Genomic DNA, 24,608 nt, shown 5'->3' with positions numbered 1-24,608 from the left:
TTGGCAAGGGACAGGTGAAAGCCTTATTTGGGCAAGCAATCTTATCACTCATCTCAAGAAAACATACAACCCTGTACGTCCAGGAGAGCGTGTGGTACTATCTAACATCTTCTCTCATTTTCAGATGTTCCCAAACACATTCCTGCTGTGATCTTGTGCTCCTGGGTTGAGTAGAGAAGTGGCAGCCATTTCAAAGCCCTCTGTCAGGGAGAAAATTATCACACCTGGTGCTTCACACTGGCACTTAAATATTAGCTGCAAGTCAGTTTGGGCAGCTGAGGTGTTCATTTCTTAGGCACTTGCTGGACGGGGATGTTGGCTCTCAGGTCATTAGTGGGTACCCCCTCAAAGGTACATCTTAACTGTTTTAATACATGAGGAACAGGCCCGCCAAATTGTGTTTATGGCTTTTTAACACATGCAATTTACAAACGCAGTGAAGCATATAATGGGGCACTTGAAGCCGGATCTGAGGATCCACGCTGGTGACAGCACTGCTACAGACACGCTTTGGGACGCAACCCTGTCTCCAGGGGCCTGGGTTAGAAAAATGTTTATTATTTCACAGGTGGCCTCCTTTACCCAGTGGTGAATTTAAGGCCATGCTCTTGAGTACAAGCCAGTCCTTTTTAGGCTAACAATACTTCAAGAAATCTAGAAATCACAGATGTGCACAGTAAAATCCAACAAAAAGTCAGGACCACTCAGCACTAAAGACAACCTCAAATCTCAGTCAGACCAAACATTTCTCTTTTTAAACTGAAGATGTTGGAAACCGAAGTGTGACTGTGTGGTTTACTTTATGTGTCCATATTCACAAAGAAAGCAAAAGGACATTTAATACTGGTCTTTGTCATCCTGTTAGTGCACAACATATTTTTTCATTCATAAAAATGTGATACAACCGTTCTCAAAATACTGGAAATAAAGTTTTAAAATCCTGCTCCTGAATTGAAGAAATTATTCTACTTTTGGTCAAACCATGCTCCATAGCTATGACTTGACAGGTAAGTCCATTTTGCTTATGAGTCAACAAGAAGTGTGACGTGGCCCCTGTCTGATGTGGCCAGTTCTCTCTTACAGTGAGTGTTTCAGTGTGTCTGCTCCTGAGACAGCAGCGCAGGACGCTTGGTGGACTGCAGAGGTGAAGAGTGTAGGTAGGAATGGCAATTAGCTCAATTATCATGGGAAATAGGTTGTTCCAGACACTGAAATTAAAATTATGAGCAATCCTCCTTCTGGGGACACATGTGAGAACAAATAAAGAGAAGTCTGCATCCCCATGTCCACTGCAGTGTTACTCACAATATCCACGTCACAGAAACAATCTAAGTATCTGTCTATGGATGAATGACTAAGGAAAGTGTGTACATACGCACACGGTATATACATATAAGATATCAGTAAAAGAAGGAAACCCTACAGGGGTGAGCTCAGAGGTCCTATGCTAAGTGACACACACCAGGCACACACACACACACACACACACACACACACACACACACACACACACCAGAATTTCACTAATATGTGAAGTCTAACCAGAATGAAACTCACAAAGCAGAAAATAGAAAGGCAGTGACCGGGAGTGAGGGGGTGGGGAAAGTGGGGAGATACAGATCAAGGGATATAAATTTTAAATAAAACTGGAGATGACAGCAACAGCCGGTCAGGGAAGGACACATAATCCACAATGCCCTTCAGGTATGCGGTTTATTTGAATGAGAAGGCTTCAAGGCCTGAGGTGGGAAGGAGAGCATTAGAAACAGTACAATGGTGGAGAGCTAACTATGAAGGAGCCTTAAAGGAGGGCGAGGGACAGGGACGGCTTCCCTTCAAAGCCTTGAGAGGCGCTTCATCACAGGGAGGAGGGGGCGAGGGGGAGGGAGGAGGAGAGCAGGAGGGCCAGTGGCATTATGAGGGGCAGGTAGAGGAACCTTCAGAGAGCAGCCTTCATCTCTGGACCAAGTCCCTGAGCTACCCCGCCCACCCCCAGGGGCTGGGCAAGGGGAGTCTTGTACCAATCTCTACAATAGGAAGAGGCTGCCTTTTATCACCTTTTAGGGTAGAGGCATGGTTCACACCACAGGACTAAGTTCAGCACAGCGCACATGTGGGAGCTTGGGGGAGCCAGGACCCATAAAGTGGGAGCTGGTAAGTCACAGCATACACTTCTTAACTCGGTACTAACTGCTCATGACTGTGTTTTAACAATAAAACTTTAGGTTCTTTTTTTTTTTTTTTTTATGACTGGCTTCCAGAGACCTACTGTACAGCTGTATGCGTTGCATGCTCGAAGTGTTCTCAAGGAGCACACCATAAGCTCTTCACCCCCTACAAAAGGCTGTTATGTCAAGCGATGCATGCGTGCTAAGCAGGCTAAGCACGACAATAATCATACAAGATGCACAAATAGCAAAATGCCAGTTAAAAAACTCTCTACACTGCACTTCTCAAATACCTACAATATTTTGTCCACTGTACACTAATACATGTAAAAATCAAATGAATAAAATAAAATTTGAAGTGTTTAATTACACTTACTTGTATAGAAGCAGTCCCTTGCTTTTCTATACAGACAGAACAGAAAAGTCATACTAGAATTATCTTTGTTCCTGAAAAGGTCACATGAGTGTGTGACCTTACAGGGAGTTTCTCCCCTCCTCATATCCCTTCAATGGAAAAAGTGCCATTCCCAAAATTATCCTGTAAGCTCCTGCCCAAGGACCAGGTAACTTCCTGGAATTCTGGGAGTTGTAGTTCTTGGAAAATAGCAGGGCCTTGAGGCAAAGCATGGTGGCCTGTAGGTTTGTTTCATAAACCCTCGCAGCACGTGCCTCGGCCATTCATCTGGGACATCTCAGGGAGTTGTCCTGACCAAAGCCCATCTCTTAGTCAGTATTTAATATTTAATAAAGCTTGCCTCAAATTTGGCCCAAAATGGTGGAATTAGTTTTTCTCTGGTGAGCCTCAGGATTAACAAAAGACCAATTTGTTCTAAGAGATGAAGAGGTAATCCCTCAAACTCCCTGAAATTTCACATCAGGATAGAGCAGGCAGCTGCTCAGCTAGGTCTCCTGGCCAAAATGAACACCAACTCCCCAAGCTAACGCCAGGAAGAGATGATGCTAACTCCACGAAGCTCCTACTTCCTGTTTCCAGGCTCTGTCTGGTTCTCTGCTGCCTTTCTCTCAGGCACACTGGCTTAATGTGCCTGTGTTGTGCTCATAACCTGAGGAGCTGGGGATTGGGGGGAAAGCTTGTCTTTCAACTGGGGTCTCTGAGACAGAAAGTCATCATTCCAACAGGGGTAATAAACCCTGGGCGCCCAGCTCATGCTGCTAGCTGGACCTCTCATGCTATCTCAGAGGCTTTTTCACTACTGTCTTCCCTGCTGTTGCTGCTGTGTGTGTGTGTGTGTGTGTGTGTGTGTGTGTGTGTGTGTGACAGAAATGGCTCTTCCATGGTATGATGGTATGACTTGAGACGTGGTCCCCATAGGCTTGGGTATTTGAACCCCTGGTCCCTAAGACAGTGGGGTGCACCATTGCTGGAAGAAGCTCGTCCCTGGGGGAGGGCATTGAGAGTTTCATGCTGCTTCCAGTTTCTCTCTCTGCTTAGAGTTTGTGCTATGAGCTGTGCTCTCAGCTTCCCGCTGCTGTACCCCACTTCCACCATGGACCCCTTTACCCTCTGGCACCATAAGACAAAAATAAACATTTCTGTAAGTTGCCTTGAGTGTAATGTTTTATTGCACCATCAGGAGGTCGCTAACACGCATGGTAACACTCATGAGCGCTGTGGTGTAATAGAGACAGACATACAGACATCACAGTGCTTCCAGCAGCACAGCTGGCCGTGAAAACGCCTTCTCAGGGGAGACCCCCATTCTTGCATGGAACCCCATTCTTAACACTTCCTGTTACCCCTGTCAACTGTATCCCTGCAATCTTCTTCCAGGCCAGCATTAAATATAGCAGGGATTAGGTTTATACCTTTAAATCAAACCAACAAAGCGAGATATAGTATGTAGATATTTAATGAATTTCTTAGGTCATGTGATTCCCTCAGTGCCATTGAGATTAATTTGCAAGAAATTCTGAATTATTTAATGTTGGATACTGGCTTCGATTGAGGAACATGTCCAATTTATTATGTGAATTAAAGCATTTACAAATCAAATCTGGAGATCTTGAAGAAAGTGGTGGGATTCTTTCTTGTCTTGCTCCAGAGGAAACTATGGTGGAAGCTCCTCTTCCGAGCCTGCCAGGGACAGAGCGGCTTTAGCTGTTCCCTGTAAGAACAGAGACTCAGCCCGCTGGGAAGTTAGGCCTTGCAAGGAAAGATTCTGTTCACAGCAGGAGCCCTTTGGGAAGTCCTGTTTGCACTCAAACTCTAATAACCAAAAGGATGGTTTGCAATAGAAACAGCACTGTAAGTCACACTTAAAACAAATTTACTGCACCTTGAGGCAAGCATGTTCTGTGTGCACTGCTTAGCACTCTCCCCTACACCATGGACATGGCTGTGCACGGCTGGCCATCCCTCACAACTGGCCTTGAAATTCAGTGACTGTTTCTATTCCTCCCAAGGAGTAAACTGGATAAATTGTCTAAACCCCACAGAAGAACATGAGAATCTAGACCTTCTGGCTTCAAATCCTCCCCCTCTTATGCGACATTATCTCAATTCTATGACAGTAGGTAAAAATAACCAAATATTTATGTACACTTGAAAAATGTGTCCTGAAGTTAGTCAGGCTAAAATTCCACTTGTATATGAAAATATTTCATAATATTCAACCTACAGATTGTACTCAATCGATACTGATGTTTAGAAGTTCCAAAGTTAAGTACTTGAGAACAAGAGGGATGTTTTGCGGGCCTTCCAAGAACATATTATTAATTCTTCTGTTAATGCCTACTAAATTTTTCTTCTCCCTATTTTCCTGTTCTGAATTTCAAATTCTCCAATTCCAAATAGTTTGCATGGTGATATGGAGATTAACTCGCAGGAGTTACTTTCCATTACCATCTTCAGGACACTTCTCTTACTAAAGGGTAAAAATGAAGGCCAGAATATTTTACAGTGCTCTATGACGTGGTGCAAGTCGCTCTCTGTGCTAACTGCAGGTCAGTAATTATCAGTGCTAGAAGCTAATATCTGCTTTCCATGGCTTTTACATTAACAACAGCCACTCAAATTTTCTTGAGTCAATAACCAGAAGACAGAATGTATACCTCTTGATGAACTGACTACAATTGTAAAACCTTTTAAAGGGAAAATGCATGATTTGTTTTCTTTTTGTGCTTTTAAAGAATAATAATCTTATGTGGTTGTCTTTTTTGTTTTGGGTTCTAGAAAAATCTTTAACCTAACAGCAAACAAGAGCGGCTCTTCCTGGTAGGCAGAGAGAGCAGGGTTCAATTAAAACAATGAATTAGGTGGTAAAATTCATAATCACTGCCTCTTACCCTTGGCTATTATGAATAAACAAGTTTATAGACTGCCTGACGACCCTAAGAACTAGCTCCTAGTTCTTGCATCAGGAGGCAGCACTGATGTAGTCAGCCCTTAGCAGAATTGAAGTGTAGACATTATTAAGAAGCCACTAGAAGCCTTCCCTTCATTTTTTGCTGCTGTCCTACCTAAGTGGCCTGGGTTCCATTTGGCTGCTCTTGGTTTGTGTTTATCTAGTGTTGTATCTGCTACCACATAAGGCCAGAGACGATAACAGTCTATAACAAGTAGGAAGGGAAGCGCTCGTGTCCAGCAAACATGATGACCAGCCAGTGGTCATTGCTGTCTGAGCCTGGGGTTACTCACCCACGAGTCCTATCAGGACGTAGCCCATAACAAACAGCACGAAGATCATACAACACAGAGCGTCCGTACAACTCCTGAAGACAAAGAGGAATGAAGAATTAAAAAATGTCCCGAGTCACTTGTTCACAAAAGCATAAAGACAAAATAACCGTAAGCCTCCTAGAGCCAGCGACTCTGAGGCAGGAGAGACGTTATTTATGCAGTCAAAGACTTAAGTAAGAGTGGGGAATCAGCCCCCTCAGAGCTCCATGCTTTTTTATGCTCTCTTGGCTCATACGTAAACATTTTTAGAGATCAGAAAATTCTAACATCACGTGGATTTTTCTTTTTGTGCATGTGTATGCACTGCACATGTATACACGTGTGTTTGCATGTGTGCGGGATCAGCGTTGATATTGGGAAACTTCCTTAATTAATTTCCATCCACCTCAATCTACCTCATCGAGGCAAAGCCCGAACTCAAACCTAGAGCTCTTGGATTTGACCAGTCACGTGCCAGCGGCCAGTCATGTGCGGCATCCCAGGAGATCTCCCGTCTCCACCTTCAGAGGCTGAAATTACAGGTGAGCTGTCAAACCCACCAACTTTTACATAGGTGCTGGGGATTTCCCATTTTTCTCAGCGTCTTACATCAGCTGTTAAGTTCTTTTGACTCCTCTTTGGTTTGACATTCAAGCAAGGGTCCTCTCGTTGACGCTGCAAGCCAGTCATCTGCACAGTAGTCACCTCAGCACCTCAGTGACTCTTTTGGCGGGGGTGGGGGTGTGAGGTGGGGGAGGTGGAGGGTAGGGGTGGCAGGTAGGGTTTCTCTTCACTTTGTAGACCAGGCTGGCCTGGAACTCACAGAGACTTGCCTGCCTCTGCCTCCCTGAGCACTGGGACTACAGGCGTAGTTTAGTGATTCTTAAAGGTCAAATTTGAAGTGTAATTTGAGTAGTTTGGTCACATGGTTTTCTTTTTCATGCCTTCCCAACACATGCTCTAAAACAACCAGTCCTTGCTCCACGTCTTTCCCACCCACGTGTGTCGTTGGTGTGGCTATTTTACAAAGAAGACTAACTATACTAACTTTCTCTGAGGAACAGAGTTGTGGATATTCTAGCCCTGATACAAGCTGCTGAAAATGTCCTCAAACTCTAATCTTTCCAGAATCATGCAAAATGGATATTGTCAGATTAGATTTAAAAAGAATACGGTTCAGAGACCCACTAATTTCCCAAATCACGATGATAAACCAACAGAACAGCAAGAACTCCCAAAGTTTTCTTTTTTCATTATTTTGACTTTTATTTTATGTGTGTGGGTGTTTTGCCTCCATGTGTGTCTGTGCATCACATATGGGCACTGATACTCCAATACCAGACCTCTGAAAGAGCCACAGTGCACTTAACCACTGAGTCACCTTTCCATCCCTGAAAACAAGGTTTTAAAATTTAAGTGTTTCTTATTTCCATTGTAATATTGTGTTCAGCTTTCAATGTCTTAAAGTTAGTTACATCATTAAACCGAGCAACACTACTGAGTCTTTATTCGAAACTTAATTATGACTCTATTAAGTTAAAAAAATCTAAGCATACAAGGTAATGCCTGTAATTCCAGTGCTCAGGAAGGTGGGAGAAATGTAATCTTGGCTATACTGGGGGATACGGTTTAGAAAAAAATCAGCCAATTTGATAGGATTAAAAGTTGTACAAGAGAATTTTCAGAGCAAAATATTTTGAATGAGACACATTTTGATATTGTAATATTTTAGCACAAGTGAGAGGTGTGTGGGTGTTCCTTTGTGCGTGTTTGTGTTTATGTATGTGCTTGAATATGTGTGTATGTCTGTCTCTGTGCATGTGTGTCTCTGTGCATGTATGTGTCTGTGTATGTGTGTCTCTGTGCATGTGTCTCTGTGTGTGTGTCTGTGCATGTGTGTCTGTGTGTGTGTGTGTGTCTGTGTGTGTCTCTGTGTGCTCATGTATTTACTTTCAGGTAATTACAAATATCTGTCATAATTATCTACTTTTTGTATTTATTTACTTCTGTCTCTTTTTTCATATTCTTTCTGGAAAAAAATCAGTGCCTAGAAGATTACTGGGAAGTTTTTTGCGAAGGACTATGAGCTACAGCTTAGCTACACCTGTGTGAGCCCAGGGGCACAGCAGGCCTATGAGCTACAGCTTAGGTACACCTGTGTGAGCCCAGGGGCACAGCAGGCCTATGAGCTACAGCTTAGGTACACCTGTGTGAGCCCAGGGGCACAGCAGGCCTATGAGCTACAGCTTAGGTACACCTGTGTGAGCCCAGGGGCACAGCAGGCCTATGAGCTACAGCTTAGGTACACCTGTGTGAGCCCAGGGGCACAGCAGGCCTATGAGCTACAGCTTAGGTACACCTGTGTGAGCCCAGGGGCACAGCAGGCCACTTCTCTGTTCACACGCTGTTGAGATTTATCTTTGTTCCAGTCTTTTGCGCTCAGGATGGCTGTACAGGAAATGAGGTGGATTTTTTAGATCATGTATTTCATTTGGATAATTTTTTTAAAATCCCAAGACAAATATTAAAATAAGTGGTTTGTGGAATTTCTGTCTGAAAGTAATTCTGAAGCACACTTGAGCAGGAGGGCAGTCCCCGGGGACCTTTCTCCTCAGGCTCGTTTTTATATCACAGCAAATGTTAAGAGCCACTGTAGGAACTGGAAAGTGGGCCGCATCCCATGGGGTCCCGGAGCAAATATTAACGGAGAAATAGGCCCAACTTTCCTCTTTATTCCTTGCCAATCAAAGTCTCATTTTTCCAAAGCAAGGCTGCTCACACCCTGTTTACCAGAAAGCCTCTAAAAACATTACTCAGATTGAGTATCCCCGACATAAATGTATTTTCGAGTTAAATTCTAAAAGTACTTTGCTCCGTCCTATTTAACTTCCAAACATGTAAGAATTGGGACCCAATTATACATGCGCCTACATCTATTTCCCCTCCCCCCACATCTCTAAACTGTAAATGTGGTACATGCCTGGCCACCTATACTGAAAATACTGGGAGCTCCCACTTTCTTTGATATTCAGTGGCAGGTCCTCTCCTCTGACTTTCATCCACCTCTCACTCTCTGATCCTGTTGCCTGCAGTGGGCCTACGTTCTCTCTTATCTTCTCTCCAACCTGTTGTCGACCTCTTTTAATTGGGCTCCTGAGGCCATCTCTGCTTGGCCCACGTCATTCTGTAATCAGATACCACGGGGACACGGGGACATCATTTCCTCCTTCAAGCGGAACCTCAAAGCCACCTTTCTGAACGTCAACCCCAAAGTCCAATCCTTGCTCAAGGACCCTCTCCTTCCCAGGGTGGTCTTCACCTCATCGCTTCTCACAGTGCGTCTACTGACCTAAGCTTGCTCCTTCACTCATGCAGTTAGTTCAGTGTCTCCCACTCACGTCCAGACCTTTCCGCTCACAGCACCGCTCGACTCCCCTCCTTGGTATCGCATGCCCCATCTGTACATCGGAGCTCGGTTCCACCTGTGGGGCTGGAGAGCCCATCAACGATGTTCCCTTTACTCTCAAAAGTGTCCAAGTTGGTGTCTCTACCCCATTAAGTAAAACCTCACTCTTTAAGCAGCTCAAAGTGGGACTTTTCAAGGAAGCATTCAACTAGGTAAGACTTCTCTCAGATCTGCAGACTTCAGAAATCCCCTTTGTACATTTTCTCACACCTACACTCTCCTTATTGTAACACAGACCGGCGCAGTGGACGTGGGATGGAGTGCTGCTGTACAACAGCAAAACTGGTGTCCACTGGCTTATGTGCTGAGCTGTGAGTGAGTCTTACTTTGTTTGCTTGTTATGAGAAAGGGTCTCACCATGCTGCCCCTGTTGGTCTGGATTTGCTGTGTAGACCAGGGTAGCCTCAGATTCGTGGACCTCTGTCTCCTCCTAGTGGTGTGGCATGGAGCTACACAGCTATAAGTCACAGTCCTGGAGGCATGGAGGCAACGGGATTATGAGTCTGAGGCTAGCCTAGGCCATGTAGAAACGGAAAAATCATGTCTAGCAAGCAAACAAAACTGCTCATAAAACAAGACCCCAAATCACAGTAGTTGCACTTTATAACATAAAAAATAAGCAAAATTCAAATTTTAGTGTCCATAAGTAAGATTTTTTTTGGATCTGTGGCCAATTTTGTTTTATAATGGCTGGATTTGGTGGTTGAATAAGAAGTCACCTAGCCTGCCTGGTGTCTTGTACCATTGTAGAAAAGGTTAGCTTAACTCTGACTCAAGACATGGAGCCCTGGGAAGCAGCACTTAGCTCGTGGCCTGACGACCCAGGCACACACCGTGACTGCCTACAGACACCGCTGACTGCAGGCCAGTCACAGCAGCCTCTGCTGACCGTCCAGGTCCAGTTCTGTGCTTCCGAGCTCAGATTCTATTTTCTTCTCTTCTGCCCCAACACGGTGAGTGAGCTGTCTAGAGATGCAGTTGCTTTGACCTAGTTTACACATGCCACCAATAAAGTGAAAATCAACGAAAACAAGTCAAGTCCACAGTGGCAACAGCTTTATTTGCTCAGTGCGCCTAAGGTAAAGCTGGCTTTTCTCCCTGGTGACGTCACGTGGCTCACTGTTGGGGGACAGCTTCCCGCCCTCACGCTAAAACAGATTCATTTTCTAGCTTTCTTTCTTTGCGGCAGATGGAATTCCAATATCATCCATCCTGAAAGGTCATTAATAACGAGCGCTAGAGTGAGAACAGAAGCTCAGGGAGTCATTATTCTCCGACAGATCACCTGTCACTGCCTAAGGAGTCCACTTACTGGCTCCCACAGTTGGTAACTCCAGCCACGGAAAGGTCCTGTCTCCAACATGGCAGCATGTATGACCCCCGTGGGACAGAGTGACACCATCACCTCTCTCTTGCCCCACATGCTCTCAGTACAAAGGTCAACTCCAGGGCTGGAGCATCAGATGTCAATAAAGTGCTTGTCATGGGAACATGTGACCCTGAGTCCACGTTCTGGAGGGCCAGACATGCTAGTCTGTGGTTTCACCTCAGTGCCGGGGAACCAGAGGCAGGAAAATTACTGAGGCTCAGTGGCCATACAGTAAGTTCCAACACATGGGGGATCTTCTCTCAAAATTCAAGTGAATGGTACCCGAGTAATAACTAAGGTTGTCCTCTGACTTCTACATGCAGGTACACCCAAACACACAAGAGCATGTGTGCACCTATGCACGTGTGCATACATACACATATATACATACACATGTGCGTACACATATACATAGACATACAGACACTTATACACAGACATACAAACACAAGCACATACATATACATAAACACATACACACATATTCACACATGCACACATACATACACACATGTCCATACATACACTGATGTGTAGACACACATACACACATGCACTACACCTGTGCACAATGCACACACACATTCATGCACACGCACACACACACACACACACACACACACACACACACACACACCTCCTCCTCCTCCAGGAAACAGAACACATGTTTCACTTCTCAGAGACTTGTCAGAGACTAAGATGTGTGTTGCCAAGTGTAGAATGTGGCGTGAGTGGCATCTGTCACCTCAGTCAATGACAAGCCATTCATCTGGTAAAACGTGGGGAGTTTTTTAGGGTCGAGTCTGGGCAAGCATGGTGTCAGTGCTCCCTACCGGCTCCTGCGTTTGAACACTTGGTCCCCAGTTGGTGAGTGTCCCCCCTTTCAGGAGGTTGTGGAGCCTCTGAGATTGTGGCCTCACCGGCAGAAGTGGGAAATTAGCCTTGAAGGTAACATCCATCTTTGCTTCCTGGTGGGGACATAATGTAAACATGCCTCCTGCTTCCTTGGGCCACAGCTCCAGCCACCATGACTCTGGTCATGATGGGCTGCGCGTCCGTTGTGAGCCAGTAAAGCTTCCGTCCTGACAGATGAAGCAACTGATAAAGCAAGTTAGAAGCACTTTACCTCTCTCTCTGCTCTTCAGGGTTAATAGACACTCTGGTGGCTTTGTGAGAGGAGCAAGCTCTCAGGGCTTGTGTGTGAGGAACTAACCTGCACCCCCTGCTTCCTAATTCCTAGAAACACTGCCTAAAAGGTCAGTTACTGTCCCCTACAGTAGCTGCTTTGTACCATGTGTGTGTGTGCATGTGCACGTGTGTGCATGTATCTGTTTGTTTGTCTATGTATGTGTGTGTGGTGTGTGTGTCTGTATGTGTCTGTGTGCCCTGCCTAAACTCAGTGGTCACAACATACAGCAAACTGACATGAATGTGGGAGAGAGGTTTGTGGCCCTGGGGGTGGGTCAGGGAAGGAAGGGAAGTTGGCGTGAGACTGGTCAGTGTGGGTCACACGCATGTGAGAGAAGGCCTAGAACACATTTTAAGGTTTCACTGTAAAGTTGTAGGGCACCTGGAAGAATTTCACTTGTTCAAGTCAGGGACTTAATCAAGAAGACCGTTTGTTACATCAGCCTGTATTTCTGGATATCGGAGGGTAACTGCGGCTTTTCAAACCTCTTAATACTTTGTATCAAAGGCCCCATTTGCCTTCAGAGGGGGGCCGGCACCCCCATTGAGAAAAGAGTACTTATTCTGTGGGGATAATATTTAATGAACTTAAGAACTATTGTTGAAAATTAAAATATAACTAAATCAAAATCCTACAGAACTATAGGATTAGTTCACTCCATCCAAGTCGCCAGGTCACATAAGATTGCTGAGTGTGCATCTGCTTTAGTTAGTTGTGAATAATTGTCCTAAAGCCTTCTGTATTCTCCACGATCAATCTTCTGTTATCTTTGCTTTTGAGCTCCTGCTATCATGAGAAAACAGCTTTAGCCTGGCATGGTTTATATTTTCTATTTGCCAAGGAAAACAAAGCCTACTTTTTCCACAGACTTTAGGTGATGCTTCTATAAATGTCTTTGGTTTCTAATGGAGTAGGGACTAGATAAAGTTGGATGATTCATGACTTTTATGAGTTTTGCACAGCATTCTAGGGTCTGTCAGCAGGTGGAAATCACTTTGTAAATTGCTGCTGTAGTGAAAGCCATGTTGGACACAGTAGCAGGCATCTGCACCGCAGCATTTTTGAGACAGAGGCAGAAGGATTTCCACAAGTGTGAGGCAAGGCAAAAGTATGGAATAGTGCTGTATAGAAAGACAGCATATGTCTCAAAAAAGAAAGGAAATCAAAGGCAGATCCTAGGCATTCCTCACCTGACACTTGGCATCACAGACCAAAGGGACAGCACAGCAGAGGTACAACACACACAGGTCTTGGACAGCCTGCACCTTTCTCCAAAGTTAGCAATGCCTGCTATGGAGAATTCCTATCAATATAAGATGCTATTATTGAAGATGTGGAGATGGATAATGCTGCTCAGGAACCTGAGTTCAAATCCCCAGCACCTATATAAAATATACAGTATGGCTGAGCATCACAACTGTTGCCTCATACTGTGGGAGTCACAGACAAGAGGGGCCTGTGCACCAGCCCAGCTCCAGGTGAGGCAAGAAACTCTTTCTCAAGAGAATAAGGAGGCAGGTGATAAAGCAGGACACCCCCCAGTGTATACCACAGGTGTGTAAGGCCTCACACACACACATGTATACCACATACACATCCATACACACACATACACACACAATACACATACACACATGCACATAAACAGCACACATCCATCCACACACACATACAAAACACATACACATACATATACACCACACACACATCTATATACACACACACACATACACCACACATACATCCATATACCCACACACATACATCTGTATACCCACACAGACATACACATACACACACAATACACATACATCACACACACAGACACATACACCATACACACATCCTACACACACATATATAAAACACTCATACACAAATACACATACACACACAATACACACATACATACAGTAAATACACATAATATACACACATACACATATGCATACACACACATACAATACACACAGAGTACATACACATAAAACACACAAATACATATACCATACACAAATACATACATATACAAACATACACACATACACACACAAAATGTAGATATGCACACATACCTCTCACACAAACACACATATACAGACACTTCACACAAATACACATCACACACACACAAACTTTACACACATACACACACACCACACATATCTTACACACATATACACATACATAGACATACCTCTCACATAAACATATATATGCCACACACACATATACACATACCTCATGTACACACATACCCCCCACACTTCACATATAATAGGGACACAAAATAGAAAGAAATAGCAAAATATTCGTCATAGGCCGGCACCATATTAGCCCACAGGAGAGGAGAGGAAAATTTTATACTGAAGCAGCGCATGTGCGTCTGAGCACTCGTGCACCAGGCGTGACCACCACAACGTAGTTACTAAGAAACACCCGACATCATAGTGCTTTTATACTGAGAGATAAAAATTAGTTTCACACATTAGCTTAGCAATGAAACCTCTTCATTTGTAAAACATGTTTATATTTACAACTGGGTGTCCATTAAATGAAAAGCACATTTTAAGTGTTTTTTTTTTTTTATAGATTACATGGGGGGATGGAGTTAGTGACTGTTTAAAGATGGCAACAGAAACAGCGAGGGAGGGAGAACCATTTTTTTTTCACTTATTTTTTTATTTTTATTTTTATTTTTTTAATACATTTTTATTAATTTATACATATTACATCTCAGTTGTTAGCCCATCCCATGTATCCTCCCATTCCTCCCTTCCTCCCACTTCCCCCCTACTACTCCCCTCCCCTCCCCTAAGTCTGTGTCTGAGGGGGACCTCCTCCCCCTGAATATGCTCATACGGTATCAAGTCTCTCCTTGGTGACCTATTATCTTTCCTCTGAGTGTCACCAGGCATCTCCATCCAAGGGACATGTTCAAATATGGGGCACCAGAGTTTGTGTGAAAGTTAGATCTCCTTCTCCACTCAACAGTGGAGAATGTCCATCGGCTAGTCCGGGTAGGGGTTCAAGGTTTACTGCCTATTTTTTCCTTGGCTGTTGCCACAGTTTGCAGAGGACCCCAGGGCCCAGACTCGCCTATAGTTTTCCAGGACCCACTGGATCCTTCCATTTCCTCTTTCTCCCAGGCTTCTCACACCTAAAGTTTCAATAGGATGTCCTCCCCTCTTACCCACTATTCTGGTAGGTACAGTTTTTCATGGGAACGTACACCTTGGACTAGTGTCTCGATATAAGTGAGTATATACCATTTAGCTCTTTTTGCTTCTGTGTGAACTCACTCATTATGACAATTTCTAGTTCAATCCATTTGTCCACAAATTTTGGAAATTCCTTGTTTTTAATAGCTGAGTAGTATTCCATAGTGTAAATGTACCACAGTTTCTTTATCCATTCTTCTATTGAGGGACATGTAGGTTGTTTCCAAGTTCTGGCTATTATGAATAAGGCAGCTATGAACATGGTTAAGCATATGTCCCTGTTGTGTGGTAGTACATCCTCTGGGTATATTCCAAGGAGTGGAATAGCTGGGTCTTGAGGAAGCCCTATTCCCATTTTTCTGAGAAAGCACCAGATAGCTTTCCAAAGTGGTTGTACTAGTTTGCATTCCCACCAGCAATGCAGGAGTGTTCCTCTTGGGAGAACCATTTTTAACGTATCTTTGTGTACCTCTTAAATTGTATACCGATTCCTTATATTTTCAAATTAAAAGCACTTTTAAAATACAAATTTATATCTTGTTTTGTAACCCCTAGTCATAGAAATAAGCTCAGATATTGAAATTGATGCAGTGATATTTCTCAGCCTCGTGGAGACGACACCACCAGCTAGGTAGGTATAAAGCCACTAGGGACATGTTCCCAGAAGAAAAAACCATACTGGGATTGCACATCTACTAAGTCATGGTGATTGAAATTTTGAACTTGGGTCATTAGAAATCTAATTAGCTTTTAAATTAGTTTAAAAATATTTTGGAGAGGCAAAGCAGGTACAATAACAAGTGCAGGTCAGAGGAAACTAGCTGAAGTCAGCTCCTTCCTTCTACCACGTGTGCCTGGGAACTGAGCTCAGGTGTTAGATTTGGCAGCTGTCACCTTGACCCACAGTGTCACCTCCCTGCCATTGGTGCCAAATGCACCCTGAATGCACTGCAGCCTTTCTCATCTTAGAAGCTAATCATAATTTAACCCACACAAGTAGGAAACACAGTTTCTGAGCCACAAAGCATTGTTTGCAGTTTATGAACGCTATAATTCAATGTTCTGGGGAAACCACTCATAGCAGTTCCGCCAAGCGCTGGACCTGTGTGGCTGGGAGACGTGCACCTATGTGGAAGGCTTCTGGCTTTGTAGCGAAAATGAGCAGATGTGTAAGGCGATGAAGTAATCAACAGTGAGCTTCCATAGCAAAGCTTTGCCATCCAACGCCTGCCTCCCCAGGGGACACACAACAGATTTAACACCTTCTAGGCACTTTCAAAGAATGAATACAAGTGTCACAACATTTTTATGTTTTATTACATCTTATATTTATTTAATTTTTTATTACATTTTAATAAAAATGTCATAACATTGCTTACAAAACCAAGTTTGGCTAGCAGTGCAAGGTATAACCTTGGCCACCTCTGGGACACAGCTTTTGTGTGCTGGGTCTCAGGAAACACTTGCCAGAAGACTTCACCTCAGTGATGCTGGTCTCTCTTTACCCAGTGTAATTAATTCCTCAGCTCCAGCTGACGAGCATGATGTGAACTGGTGGCAAAAGAGGAATCAGTTCCAGCCAAAGAAAGAGTAAGAACCAAGGTACAAAATCAGGCACAGACACTCAAGATGGGACAGAGACCTGGCTGCCTAGAACTCTTATTGGCTAGAACAAATATCTTGAACCAAATTAAAACAAAACAAAACAAAACAACAACAACAACAACAAAACCCAGCCAGTTCTCCCATTGTCGTGATAAGAGTTGGGTCCATAACCGTGATCTTCCCTGGTATAGTGAACACACTGAGAAGTGGACAGACAAAGCAGGCTCATGGCTCCAACTTAGTGCGGAAAAGCCAATAAATAAAACGAGGGCAGATCATGTGATAACCGTTAGATTGAAAGTAAAAGCGAGACTATGAAAGTGAGCATGAGGAATGGCCTGTCTACGGAGGCTCCAGAAGAAGGAAGAGCAAAAGCCAAGGCACTGAAGGTGGGTGCAGTCAGGGTGTGCCCTAGGAGCCCCAGAGAGCCAGTCTGAACAAAGCAACAGGAGACAGGAGGAGGCTGGGGAGGAGCAAGTGGCCCCAGAGGCCAGTGAACCTGTCTCCTGGAAAATCTGCAGCAGTGGCATTTCAGATATTAAGGGACCTAAGAGCTCACGCCTAACCGTAACAGATATTTTCTCACCTGGATCGTGACAACAATTAAGTCACTCACATCTGCAATCTCAGCTGGTTCATCATCTACTGGAAACTCTTGCCGAGACAGGCACCGAGAAAATGATGTGTTTTCTTTCATCAGGTACCAGGACACAGAGTGAGTAGAGATGAAGTAGAAAAACCTTGGGTCTGAGAGCTGGGAAGATGCGAGCTGCAGGGGAGAGGGTGCATCCCGGCCTGATTACTACAGCATCATTGCCAGGCCCAAGTCCTCTCTCTAGACACCACTGAGTGTGTGGAGGCATGGGACCACAGGACCAGTTTAGAACTCTTCAAAGACAACCTGCTGACTGAACAGGTGAGAATAGGTTTCTAAGGCTTTTTAGCTGGGAGGGAAAGGAGACACTAACTCAGCTTGTGCTTGCCTCTTTCAAATCTCTGGGCTTCCCCTTGATTTCATGCATCAACTTGATAAAAGTGTGTTTCCTCTGAGCTTTCAGGACCAAAGATGTGTCTCTCATTTTCTTGCGACTGGTCAGTTTTGGCTTGTTTTACCTGCAAGGGTGGTGGGTTGTCCTAGTCTCAAAAAAGAGCCAGCCTTGATGAAGTACAAGTTAGAAGTTACTGAATGGTGCCTTTCTAACACTTGTCGGTGACATATTAGGGGAAAAGACAGGGAGAGAGAAGAAAATGTGGCAGCTGAAATCAAGACAAGAAAAAAAAAGTGACTTGAAGACAAGGGAACTGTGAGTCTAATGATTAAAATCTGAAGTACAAAAGATAAAGGAGGAAACTGATAAAAGAGAAAAAATCAGGGAAACAAGATTTTAAAAATAGAAAAGAACTATTTCTTTAAAAAAAAAAAAAAGGAAAGCAGAAGCTGAGGAAATGGCTCACTCACTAAATCTTTGCCACACAAACATGAAGACCCGAGTTTGGATCCCCAGCACCCAGACAAAAGCAGCTGCGTGTGGCGTCCCACGCCTGTAACCCCAGCACTGCCTAGGAAGAGACAGGAGCATCCTGAGAGGAATAGCAGCCAGTCACCTGAACTCGTGAGCTCATGAGGGAGGAAGGCAGCAGCATGCTCTGGCTTCCACGTACACACACATGAATATGAACACACGACACACGTCAAAGAGAGAACTGGGAGGAATGAAGTCAGGGCTACACAGTTACAGAAGCTTCAGAACCTACTTGGGTTGGGACAAAACAAAAGACCATGTAACATACCCATTTACAGAAGAGCTGCCTTATGAGTGAGAGAAGGCAGTTAGTAGAGTGAAAGCTGGCATTCATATACTTAAATTTATTTAATGCTATGATTTTTACTTGATAGTTTAAAGGACTCAGTGGTCAAACAGTAAAGTAGAACACTAAAGCAAAGTTCACGGACATCTAGTCTCCTTCCTTAAATTAGCATGTGTGTGTGTGTGTGTGTGTGTGTGTGTGCGTGCGCGCGCGCATGCAGGAGTACTCGCATGTACATGTGCATGCCTGAAGGCTGGAGATCTACTTCCAGTGTCTTTTTTGTCAATCTTTACCTTATTTTTTTTCTGGGAGACAGGGTTTCTCCCCATTTCAGCTATGCGAGCTGGAACACCAGCCTTGGGCCCTGCCTGCCTTTTCTTCCCCATCACTGGGTTTAGAAGTGCATACTGCCACACCTGGTTTTATGGGGGTGTTAAGAACTCAGGCCTGGCTGGATATGGTGGCACATGCCTCTAATCCTAGCAACTCAGGAAAGGCAGAGACAGTGAGGCCAGCCTGGTCTACAAAGTGAGTCCAGGACGGCCAAGATTACACAGAGAAACCCTGTCTCGAAAAACCAAAAACAACAATAAAGAACCCAGTCCTGCACACTTGTGTGCAGAGCAGACACCAGCTCAAGGACGATAATTTCTAAGCAACCCTAAGATAATTTCTGATAATATTTAAGCCATAGGTTTTTTTCTATATATCAAGTGCCATGGACACCAGGAAACTTACTCACCAATAGCATGTGGCAGACCTGGAGCACCAAATGCTTTCACCCACAGAGCCTCTCTCTGCACGTCTTGGGTGCCGCAACCAGCTTCCAGCTCCTGAAAGTCGCACGCCCGGCATTTCACAAACCTGCTGACTTAGTCAGGCAGAGACGCCCAAGAGCAGAGCAACAGAAACGGAAGAGACGCTGCCGCCTGCATTTTAAAGGCTGGGTGCCATGTGCGACAAGAGGGACAGACCTCCCAGATCAGAACATTACACACTTCAGAAGTGTGATTTCTAGAAGAAGGGACTGTGTGCTGTGATTCTTCAGTCATCTCTGGTACCACAAAGCTGGCTACCTGGCCTGACTTATCCTCACACAAGTAGGGTGTGTGAGCAGGGAAGACCAGTGAGAGACCCAGGATCTAGTCCTGGACCCAGGAGAGGCTTAAACCAGAAGTAGGGACCATACCTTGTCCCTGCCGTTCCCTACCCCAACCCCCAAGCACTGAAAATGCACCAGGAACCAAAGTGACTTTTGCTTGTGGTACTGTAGAAGGACCAGGGCATAGGCCAAACTACACATGCAGACTCCCTCTGAGCTATATCCCCAGCCATTTCCTCTCACTTTTCACCTTGAAACAGTCCCATGAAGCACCTGTGATGGGCTCTGTACTTGCTGTGTCGCCCAGGCATGCCTTGAGCCTGTCATCCCCACTCAGCCTCCATTGGAGCTGGGATGACAGGGGCAGGCTAGCAAGCCCAACAACCATAGACAGAAGGGGCCTATGGTTATTGGTTTGTATAAATTGGTTCAATGATTAAATATAGTGAATTCCTTAGATGGATCCAATGACAGATTGTCAATGACTATTCCTGTAAGTGTATAATCCCCCCCCCCGCCACTTTCCCATTCACACTTACAGGGAGATGCTCTCATCACTTTGCAAAGCTATCCTGGTGTGCAGAATGGCATCTTGGGTGTCTTAATCAACTTGGGCTACTACAACAAGCTACCACGAACTGGGTCCCTTAAAAACAAGCATCAGGCTGAGGTGGCTCATGTGGTCAATTTCTTGCCTACAAAGGCCTCAGTGTAGCCCCCAGAAACCAAGCTGAAAAGACAAAAGTTGTGTGTGGTGATGCATACTAGCAATTCTACTGCCGGGGAAGGCTGAGCCAGACAGATCTCCGGGACTCACTGGAAGCCAGCTTAGCTGAACTGGTGGCCTACAAAAGCGATGGTGAACAGAGCTTAAGCACCAACACCTACAACTGGTCCCTGACTTCTATACACATGTGTCACTCATGCTTGTGTGCTCCTGCCCCCCCCCCCCCCCCCCGCAACCCCTCCAACAATCTTGGTAATTACTTAAATCTGCTGTGTAAATTAAACTGAAGTATATGTTTAAACATTTTACTTTGGTGAGTATATTTAATTATAAGCAAGATAATCTGGTTTTTTTTGGTTTGTTTGTTTGCTTTTTTTTTTTTTTTAATCCAAGTACAGACCACTAAGCTTCATGAAAGTATAGTTCTAGGACATTACAGATAGGTTTTGGATGGTGAAATGTGGCTTCATGTCTGTGACTCTCAGGACAAAGAAGCTCCAGAAAGGGTAAAATGGTGACACTAATGCCAGGTTAACACACATGGTCCCCTGGGCTATCAGTGAAGAGGTCTCACCCCCGGCTCACTCTTCAACGTCTCATCCCATGCTCGACTTTCAGCCCAGGGCACATGGCCAGTGTCAGCCTCTGTGGCGCCCCCTCGCAAGGTCTCCACAGCATTAATGGTGCCTGTCAGATGTGAGGACATGATCTCTGTGGTAACATAAATAGCAAACTTGTGTGGCCTGCTCTTCAGCACCAGGACTTAAAGTTAACCTAGCACTCTCTGTGTAAAACACCCAGTTCAATTTTCACACCAGCAGCACTGCCAACCCCCCCACCCCACCCCGACCCGCAGTCTTTCTACAACTACCAATCTGCAAACCTCAGAGGTGCAGGTTTCATTGTCAAAAGTGTGTCAAACTCTCAAACAAGAAAGCCCACAATCGGGTCTTGCCAAGCTGACATTTAGATGCCAAGGCTGGCAAACATTGCACTGTGTTGGTTTTTACTTAACTTCATGTGATCCTGTACGGATTCCGTGTGCTTTGGGATATGTTAATATTTGCACAGAAGAGAAACACAATCTTTCCTCTCCCTCCCCATCCCTGGTCTCTGGACAAACACATTCTATGAGTACATGTGTAGCAGACGGGAAACGGCCTTTGTTGCAGATGCCAGATAAACCCACATGGCAGAAAATTCCATAAACATAACTCCATACTGATATACGTGTGCTGAGTTTTGTTGCAAAGTCTTTGTGGTTCACTTTTGTTTGCAGCATGAACAAAAACAAAATCTACAACTCAGAAAATTCTTAGCCTTTATTAAAGTATTTTAATTATAAGTTGTTTTTAAGCAAGTGGTAAAGAAATTAGATCTTAGGTCTCAGAGCCAGGATCTGCTGTTTACCTTCTGGAATCAGCTTCTGTAGATACGGAAGCTACAACTGCCTAGCAGCCATTGCCACACGGGTGAGGGCAACAGTGTGCACACCCAGATCTAAAGGGCTATGATGCGTAGATTTAAACATCAATTTGAGGCAATATAGAATCGTTTGGGAAGGGAGCATAAGTGAGGGATTATCTAGATCACGTTAGTTTGTAGGCGTATCTGTCAGGTTAAATAGGGTGATTGCCCTATTTAACTCATTGATACAGGAGAAGTGTGGGCGACAGCATTTTGGGGTCAATAGACAGAGGAGATAAAGCAAGCTGGGCACTAGACATGCAGGCATTAATTCTCTGCTCTTGCCTGTGGGTTTCAGACTTGTTTACTATTTATGTGCATGAATGCTCCTGCATGTGTTTGTGCACACCATGTGCACACAGGTGCCTACATAGGCCAGAAGAAGGCATAGGTTACCCTGGAGCTGATGTTACAGGCAATTGTGATCCACCATGTGGCTGCTGGGAATAGAACCCAGGTCTTCTGTAAGATCAGCAAATACTCTTATCCACTGAGCCCCTCAGGTCATACTCTCTAGGAGAATTTATCTTGTTGAATTTTCACATAGTAAGAACAAATTTTGCTTATGTCTCTACGACACTGATTGCAACACTGAATCTCCGTCACTCTCAATCTCTTCACCTCCCGAAGGGACCCACGCCTAAACACTGTACTGTCACATCAGGGAGTGGCCTTCAACCACATGAATTATGAAGGACATAGACGTTCAGCTCATGCTCAGGATTATTTTAAAAAAAAACGAGATGAATAAGATATTTAAATATATATATATATTATATCTGATTTGTGTTTATAATTACACTCTAGAGAGAGCAACTGGACCAGACCAGCTCACGGGTCAGAGAGACACCTAAGGACCTGTCCCGTGGAACGGATGCCGGAAGGGAAAGTTCAAGGAACATTTCCAGAGAAAACTCTGAGAGTGGCTACAGATCAAAACACTGACAGAGCTCCACTCAGCGTCTGCAGAGAAATTAAATGGTGGAAAATACTTTAGAAAGCATCTGACTGGATCCAAGATGGTGGCAAGCAGTGTGGACCGTGTTTGAAAGCTCCAGTGAACAATTCAGGGAATTACACAGATTTCTGAGCCAGGAACACCAAGGTCCCCACACCACGGCAGCAGAAGTGCTCCACGGTTCGGAGGGACCAGGGTGCGGAAGACCTGCTTGCCCCAGCACACAGGAGGAGCTCGGACTTTCTCGGATCAGAGCAGCAGCGGCAGAGACAGCAGTGTCACCAGCGGCACCAGCGGCACCAGCGGCGGTGGCTAAGGTTTGCAGCTCAGAGCCTTCTAGTGGAGGCAATTGGTGTGGTGGACGGTGGGAGTTGCTGCGGGAGAGGGGACTCTGGACAGGATTTGGGTCGTGTGGTGCCTTGAGACCCAAACTGGACTTAGCAGACAGTTCAGCCCCAGAGTCCTGGGTTTGCTCAGTGAGTTGTGCCGTGGAGAAGCTGGCTCAGCTCAGCAATCAATTCTGCCTGAGGCACAGCTCCCCTGCTGTGACACAGGCTGGGCGGAGCGCTCACTTCCACCCTAGGTGCTTGCTCAGCGCAGTCGCAGTTTCCCTGCTGTGACGCAAGCTGGGCGGAGCACTCACTTCCACACTAGGTGCTTGCTCAGCGCGGTGGCAGTTTTCCTGCTGTGACACAAGCTAGGCGGAGCGCTCAGTTCCACCCTAGGTGCTTGCTCAGTGCAGACGCAGTTCTCCTGCTGTGGCAGATGATTCAGGCCCTGATAAACTAGCTGAGCTCGACGCGTGGTTCGGGCCCACTATCCCTGGCTGGACTTGGCAGGGGACCCAAAAGGTTGTGGATACCTTGGCCTGATCCAATGCTCATTCAGAGACCCAGAACCATTGCAGGACCCACAGCAAAGGGGAGCTGAGGATCACTGGCTGTGAGAGCCCCAAACTACAGGGCTAACCTCCTGCCATCCACACCAGTGAAGTATCAGGGCTTCCAGCCTACGGAAATCATGAGAAAACAAGTAAATCTATTATCAGACTCCCTCCACCCAACTCTGGAAGTTACCCAACAAAAACAGAGACGGCAAGATGTCTAAAGGACAGCGTAAAAGCATACGCAAAAACCCCCAAAACAACATGGCGTCTCCAGTTCCCAGCTATCCCAAAGAAAACAACCCAGAGAACTCAAATACAACAGAAACACAAGAAAATGACCTCAAATCCTTGGTAATGAGGATGATAACGGAGGAAACAAATAAAATTCAAAATCAGATGCAGGAAGACGCAGCCAAGCAGGTGCGAGACATAAAAGAAGCACATAGAGTGGAACTGAAAATTTTTCAGGAAAATGTAAACAACCAGATGAAAGAAATAAAAAAATCCGTTCAAGATATGAAGATGAAAATGGATTCAATGATAAACACACACACAGAAGAAAAACGAGAACGTGAGGCCTCAGAGAAGAAGGCGAATGACACAGTGCTGAGCTTTTCTAACAGAATCCAAGAGATGGAAGAACGAATCTCAAGTCTAGAAGATACAATAACAGATCTTGAAGCAACCATTAAAGAAAATGCCAAATCTGGAAAACTCCTGACACAAAACATCCAAGAAATTAAGGACACCATGAAAAGAAGAAATCTGAGGATAATAGGCATTGAAGAAAGAGAAGATATCAGACTCCAAGGCCCAGAAACTATTCTCAACAAAATCATAGAAGAAAATTTCCCCAATCTAAAGAAAGAGATGCCTATAAACATACAAGAGGCATACAGAACACCAAATAGAATTGACCAGAAAAGAAAAACTGCCCGTCACATAATAATCAAAACACAAAA

The 24,608-nt window shown here is 44.8% G+C and overlaps 1 protein-coding gene and 1 long non-coding RNA gene across 6 annotated transcripts in view; one reads left to right on the top strand and one right to left on the bottom strand.

Moving 5' to 3' along the window:
* Positions 1-24,608, bottom strand: part of SLC44A5 (solute carrier family 44 member 5) — a 282,035-nt gene that overhangs the window by 62,518 nt on the left and 194,909 nt on the right. For 4 of the 5 annotated variants that reach the window (XM_084755474.1, XM_084755473.1, XM_084755475.1 and 1 more), the window contains one exon: positions 5,827-5,900. The exons of the other annotated variant lie outside the window; for it this stretch is intronic. In XM_084755474.1, coding sequence (XP_084611600.1) covers positions 5,827-5,900 — 74 coding nt within the window. The remainder of the gene's footprint in view (positions 1-5,826; positions 5,901-24,608) is intronic. 5 annotated transcript variants of the gene reach the window in all.
* Positions 17,546-20,641, top strand: LOC311582397. Its single transcript, XR_014774117.1, has 2 exons — positions 17,546-17,613; positions 19,195-20,641. It is a non-coding gene; the product is annotated as an uncharacterized lncRNA (long non-coding RNA).

Source organism: Acomys minous (genome assembly GCF_964271855.1).
Source record: "Acomys minous genome assembly, chromosome: 14".
In the NCBI taxonomy this organism is placed as follows: domain Eukaryota; kingdom Metazoa; phylum Chordata; class Mammalia; order Rodentia; family Muridae; genus Acomys; species Acomys minous.
Note: the sequence above shows the minus strand (reverse complement) of the source record. Positions and strands in the feature narration are given on the sequence as shown.